Consider the following 7,139-nt stretch of genomic DNA (forward strand, 5'->3'; position numbering starts at 1 on the left):
TTTCCAGAGAAGTCTATTTGACCAGGTAATCCAAAACATTGCTAGATGACTTCCTATTGTTTGGCAGTAAGCTATTGTTACCAATCAATCTAAAGAAAAACTTTCAAATTCTTATTTTTAATGAATATATATGAAATGTTCCTTCACTGGGTAGTGTTCCTTCACTGGTTGGTTTACCCTATCAACTTAATTTTTTTTTCCATTGCAGAAAAACATGCTCCTGAATTATTAGAATCGAACTTTTACTAAGCGCAACGACTTTTTTATTTTTTAGTTGGATCGGTTTTATGAATAAAAAATCAGAAGTACAGTTTCATATAGTTTAGCCCTTTTTTATATAAATAAGGCAAAAATAGCGAAAACTTTTCATTTTCTTCATTCACTTGACAATTTCAAGACGAAGCAAAATTCATTGATATATTTTTGTTTTATGTGCCTGACAACTTCAATGTTTCATCATTAGTTTTTTATGTTCTACATGGTTTCGCGCCTGCTTTTGTGTTAAATAAGAAATATGTAGAGAAAAAATTGAAATCTCTGTGAAATATTATTTAATGCGTCACTTAAGAGAATTGATACTTGACGGGCTTGGCTTACCCGAAATAGAATGGAAAGAATAGCTAACATAAACAAATGCCACGTTTCAACAACCAATCAAAATTGAGATACTCACATTAAGTCACTTGCAGCCCATTGCCACTGTAAGTGAGAAATGAAAAATGCAAAACTGTTTTTTAAATTTTCAACATCAATTTTTTGGTGTAAATGATAAATAATAATCTTTAACAAATATTTTAGAGTCTGTATGATTCAAATCATTTACCAAACAATGTCGACAGCACCAATTTTGATCTTTTAAGGTAAAATATATTTTGAAGAAATTGTTAATCTTGGAAATATATCAATTTGTTCTAGGAATTCAATGAATTTCGTTCGAAATGTGGACTCTTATGGAGTTATGATTGGATTAGTATTCCCTTGGTGTATACGCAAGTAAAAACCATTTATCCAACTTAATTTTAATTCATATCAGTTTCATTTCTATCATCAGTAATATTTCGAATTTTTTTTTTTAGGTTGTCACCTTGGCAACTTATGCTTTTTTTGGAGCATGCATATTTGGTAGACAGTATATAGAAGTGCCTGATAAGCCTGATCACAATTTCGAATTTTACATTCCAATTTTTACAATTTTTCAACTATTTTTTTATATGGGTCTTCTTAAAGTAAGCATAAATAATTCATGCTTTTTTTCTTGTACAATACATAAATATTTTAGTAATCTATTTTAAAACTATATTTGTTATAATACTAAATATTGCTTAGAATCGATCCTTTTTGTTTGTAAATAAATATAAATTAATTTTTCAAAAGAAAAGGAGCTTATTTTTTTCAGATAATAATAGATAAACTATGTGTTAAATAAAAATCTTTGTTATTTGTTAACTAAGGAAAAAGTTTAATTGCCTAATGTTAAGGCAATATACAGATTTTAATAAAAGTTGAAAATGCTATTTTCATGATACGTATTTCATACGAATTATTATTTTAATTTTCTAAAAAGAAATATTTTAAAATCTAGCGCGACGCAATGGAGACCAAATTTTTTTTTTGAAAATGGATCATGCGAAACTTTTTGAAAATCCTAACTATCAAATGCTGCTAATAAACTAATTTGCTGTTAATTATAAGCTGATATAATACAGGATATGTTTATTATCGTTTCCTATTTATGTATACTTTTTTTACGCTCGCAAATTTGGTTGTCAGCATGCATATTTGGTAGGCAGTAACTAAATTGGGAAAACAAGTTGACCGCCGTAAGCAGCTGATGTGGAATAATTTAAAGAACTTTATTATTCTGCATCTTACATCTCTGAAATTACAACTCCGAATAATTGCATAGAACATCATAGTGTATGAAAGTAATTTCAAAACCACTATCTTTTTTATTAGGTTGCAGAACAGTTAATAAACCCTTTTGGTGACGATGATGAGGATTTTGAACTCAACTGGATAATTGACAGACACATGAAAGCAAGTTAACATTCAAGTACTTTTTTCTTAAGAAACTTTTTTTTACAAAAAAATTGTTTGTAATATACAACGTTTTTTGTCAATACTTTTGTCGAAAAAACTATTTTAATTATATATATTATTTTTTTTCGCATATAGGTCTCATACTTGGGAGTCGATTTACTTAATACAAATCCTCCGCCCTTGATCAGAGACAATTATTTCTATCAACAGGATATGAAACTGCCTTACACGGAGGCATCTCTAGGATACAAGAAGAAAACGTATAGAGGCTCTGTCGCAACAATGAAGTAGGTCTAAAAATTTGCATTAATAATATTTTCTTTAAAATTGTAATTATAAAAAACATTCACAAATAGATTTCAAACAGTTAATATCAAAATAAACAACTTCATTAGTCAAATTTAAGATTTTTGTACTTTTTAAAACTGGTAGTTTTTATTTTATGGTGTCACCAATATTGGCTTCACGACAACTAATGTTCAACTCCATAGCTATGTAATTTTGAACCAATCCAGAAGACAAGGAAACTCCTGGATCAGTACCCCCAGAGGTATTGATTTGTTATGGGAACATGGAGGACTTTGAGACTCGACAGTCTTAACGTGCATCAGTCACCAAACGAAAGCTATTAGTAAATTTAGAAGTGGGCTGAGGCAGGGATAGCCTGGTCGGTAGGGCGCTGAGCCCATGTCCGAGAGTTCGTGGGTTCAAACCCCGCCGGCTGAAGACTCCCCGAGTAGTAAAGTGACTGATGCACGTTAAATCTGTCGAGTCTCTCAAAGTCCTCCATGTTCCCACAACAAATCAATCTCTGGNAGGGTACTGGATTGGAGATCGATCGTTCTCTGATTCAGGTCAAAATTATATCCACGATCTGTGGATGAATGAATGGATGTATGAATGGGTCCGCCCTATAAACGGGTGCGACGTATGGTGAGGTAAAAGTCAAATTCTTGGTCATAGATGGCGCCACTGGAAAACAAAAACAATCGCACCCTTTCTACCTAAACAGGCATACGTCAATAACAAGAGGTGGGCAGATTGTGTCATGGTGACTAAATGGTGTGAATATAATTTGACATTGACAGCTGCCATTGATGCTTGAATTCGGCGATCTACTGGGAACCGTGTCTGAACTCTTATATGTACACTTATAAATGCATTTAATATTTTTCTTATATTTATTTAAAAATTAATTGTACTGAAAGATGGTGTTATAAAACCATAATTAATTGATATTAAAGTTAAAATAATATTTGTAAATATAGCATAAATTATGAAATAACTCCAGTTTCTTAAAACATGTTTTACATGCCGCTCGCTGTTTCAATTATGATGGAACAGCAAACAGGCTTGTATGCATGCTCGAAAATCTTCGCAGTTAATGTGAATCTACGTCTTCTTCTAAAATTTTTAACTTTAATTGTTAAATTTTATTTATCCTCCAAATGTATAAACAATCTTTTTTTTCTTCTCAAATCTAACTAGAATACCACAAGAGAAACAGAACCTCTTAGTTCCAGAATTTGATGAAGATGACGACGAGGATAAAATAGCTGCAACCTATGGCATGGGCAATCGAGGAGCCTCTCTGTGGACATTGGTCGGCGGAAAACTAAACACTAGATTCAGTGTCTCCAACCAGAACCTAGACACAGTGACACTGGAAAGCGGTAGCAATAACTGGAAGGTTTCGAACCCATCACTGTTTGCTCCTTTGGATGGACTTATTTCAGAAAATAAACAGACAGGATCATTGCTAGAGTAAATATTCTTTCTTACTAAAACTGAATTTATAAATATCCTTTTTAATTTGTGGTGGTTGCTGTTGTTCATTTACGTAGCACTAGAGCTGCACAATAGCCTATTGGCGACGGTCTGGGAAGCATCCCTGAGGATGATCCGAAGACATGCCATCACAATTTTGATCCTCTGCAGAGGGGATGGCACCCCAGCTTCGGTAGCCCGACGACCTGCTCGCAAGTCGAGCACTTTACGGTAGCTAGAACAGTTTAACGAGGACCAATACCGCACACCCTTGGTCCCTACGCAGACTCATCCAATGTGGTTGTTGCAAAGGAATAAATGGTAGCAGTAGTATTTAATTTATGCCTCAGTATAACTGCTAAAGGACTATTGGCAACGGTCTAGGAAACATAACTGATTATAATTCGAAGACATGCGATCACAATTTTGATTCTCTGCAAAGGGGATGGCTTGCTCATTTTGGTATCCCGACGACCTGTGAGCAGAGTCAAGCCTTTTACGTTAAAATAATTTAACAAAAAACCGATACCGACTAATCAAAGTAGTCACCCACACGTTCACGGATCGCAAAGAGTGATGGTAACTTCGGTGATCTAATGAGAACCATATCTTACGATTTGTGAAACGCAATAGAAAAAAATATCCAAAAATACTTAGTAAATGGAGAAATTTATATTTTAAGATTTCATCACTGTTAAACCAGGTGAGGACAAGACAACGGTTTGAGTGATTGAGATTGCTATAACCCCCACTCCAATATTTCTACGCAACTAATGGTCGAATAAAGTAAAAAAGCAAGAAAGTCATTACTCGAATGATTTCTTACAAACATAATAAGAGTCGCCAATGCTTTATATTTATGATTTAGATTTTATTTCAGTTGATAAGCAGACTTCTTGCCTTGTGGAAAATGAAGCCACATTTTACATTTGTTTAGAGAAGATTCTTTTTAACACTTTCTTTTTAATGTACGCCACCATTATTTTTACTTACATTAAGTAGAAAAGCATAACAGTTTCTCCCGTTTCCTCTCTTTTTGACATGCAAAATGCAAATCAAATAACAGTAAGAAGAGCAAAATATCTTGGAATTTTCAGTTATCAAGTTTTAAATTCAAAGGAAAGGCAGTCACACCCATATGACCAAAAAAGAGTGAAGCTATCTAAAAAAGACTGAGGAATCAGCTCCTTGGGTTGGAGAGCGATAGAGAACAGTGTTGTAGCCTCTAATGTGTTTTAAAGGAAGATGTATAAATGTGGGAATATTGAAGAACTCTTAGACCGAAATGAACTCAGATCTCGAAGCAAACTCATAAGAACTGTGGAGGTTGGCGAGTTTTAGCGATCAGTCCAACTCCATTTTCGACAAGAAATGAAGTTAAATGCGTAGATATAAATACCTTTCACGCAATAGTTAAAAGTAATGCCATGCAATAAATGTAGTCATTTGGCAATAATGTAAAACCAGTAGTCATTTGTAAAATGCACAAGCATTCCAAAAAGTAGGAAAACATCTATGCTTTACTTTAGTTATCCATTTAAAGAAAACGAATGCATGCATGCACAATACAGTCCTATGCATTTAAGATTTTTGTAAGAAATAAAATTAGCGTATAAAAAAAAATATTAATTTATTCAAAATTTTCTTCTCTTTTTTTTTGCAGAAACCAGCTCTTGCAAATACCGGAAGACACCGTTCCTGAAGAAGAACAAATACAACCAGGACAGTCACAGCCAAATTTGGCCAAATTAAATCAGCGACGATCATCTGATATACCAAAAAGAGCCCTCAAAAATGTTGTGAAAAAAGTAGTCCCAAAAATGGGCCACAAACCTCAACTGCGCCGAAGAGCCTATGGTGCACACAACAGATGGGTATCCTTCCATTCCCCCAAAGGAAAAGAGGAGGGCAATGAAGTGCTGTCCCTATATCGTGGTGCAGGGGAACCGGAACCCCCTGAGCATTTACGAACTACTTCAGATATTAGACGATTGTCATTTGGTGACCTAAATGCATCAGAATTCGACAACACTTCAAGCCGATTTCAAAGCTTACCAGATGTGAAACAGTATGCAGTTGAAAGAGGGGTTGCTATTGATGATGATTTAGAGAATGATTATCTACCAGAAGATCAAGATAATCTGAGCACAGCGAATTTGCTTGTGCTACCCGATGGAGATTACGATGGCGAAAGCGATTTGGTAATAAGACCAAGATTGACTTTCACAAGAGCATCGATCTCAAGGCAATCCAGTTTAGACTCCCTTACTGACCAAGTAGAAAGGAAATTAAGCACTCAGTCTGTATTTGAACAAGATGAAACAGAAGATAAAAGCAAAACAGAAAGATAGAATCTAATATAACCAACTAATTAAACTCATATTTGATCATCAGTCTAAACAAGGGAATTCGTTTCATGAAAATTTATTTTCATACAATTCCGTGGCTTGGCAACAATGGAGAAAATCATAGTATTTTACCAAACTTTTCTCAGTTGCCTAGAAACTTAGAAGAAAGTGATGAAATTTTCCCTGAATGTGATGTGTCTCCTCTGAATATCGCAGAAAGAGTTCCTTTGTAAGATGATCATGTTACATTTGTACAAAAACCATTAGCAATTCATATCCAGATTAAATGAAAGATCTGTTATGACTGAGACTATAATTAGTAATAAGTATGACTAAACTTTATATTGTATAAGAGTATTAAAGATAATATTTAAAAATAGTTATCTCAGGAATTTAATTTATCCAACAAACAAGCATTAAAACGAATTTGGAAAAATGTATGGTTCACCTCTTTTTTAGTCTAGCAGTGGGGAGAAGAAAAAATCAGGACAGTTTTGGAAGGAAAAAAATTCAGAAAAAAAATTAGAGCATTTTTGGTACAGTACACATAAACCAGATTACTTTTTAAAAGGGCGGATGACCAAACAGGAAAAAAATTTAATTTTCTAGAAAAAAAACAGGGCAACATTTTAAAAAAAATCACATTATTTGGTACAGTATAGATTCATAACTTTGCCTTGACAAAAATTTTAACAGTATCCAGAGCAATGAAGTACTGAACAACACATAGAAATTTGATATCATATAAAAAATTATTACAGTACTGATGAAAAAAAGAATAACCAATATCAGTTGATGTTCCTCATACCAATATTAAATTTAAATTTGTAATTGAATTCAAGATTTAAATAAAAAATTTGAACGTGGGGTTTCAATTAATTTCAAAATGAAAATACATTGAACATGCTACTAAACAATTGTAAACAAATATATCTTAATAGATGATCCCTCAATTCGCCCTTTGAAAATTTCATGATTACTGTA

The 7,139-nt window shown here is 33.3% G+C and overlaps 1 protein-coding gene across 4 annotated transcripts in view; it reads left to right on the forward strand.

Moving 5' to 3' along the window:
- Positions 1-6,534, forward strand: part of LOC107436166 (bestrophin-4-like) — a 21,735-nt gene extending 15,201 nt beyond the window's left edge. For all 4 annotated transcript variants that reach the window (XM_043040315.2, XM_021146421.3, XM_071181269.1 and 1 more), the window contains 6 exons: positions 916-993; positions 1,077-1,226; positions 1,957-2,037; positions 2,176-2,327; positions 3,529-3,804; positions 5,471-6,534. In XM_043040315.2, coding sequence (XP_042896249.1) covers positions 916-993; positions 1,077-1,226; positions 1,957-2,037; positions 2,176-2,327; positions 3,529-3,804; positions 5,471-6,158 — 1,425 coding nt within the window. In that variant the 3' untranslated portion in view covers positions 6,159-6,534. The remainder of the gene's footprint in view (positions 1-915; positions 994-1,076; positions 1,227-1,956; positions 2,038-2,175; positions 2,328-3,528; positions 3,805-5,470) is intronic.
- Positions 6,535-7,139: the final 605 nt, after the last annotated feature.

The sequence above is a fragment of the Parasteatoda tepidariorum genome, chromosome 5, assembly GCF_043381705.1.
Source record: "Parasteatoda tepidariorum isolate YZ-2023 chromosome 5, CAS_Ptep_4.0, whole genome shotgun sequence".
Classification (NCBI taxonomy): Eukaryota; Metazoa; Arthropoda; class Arachnida; order Araneae; family Theridiidae; genus Parasteatoda; species Parasteatoda tepidariorum.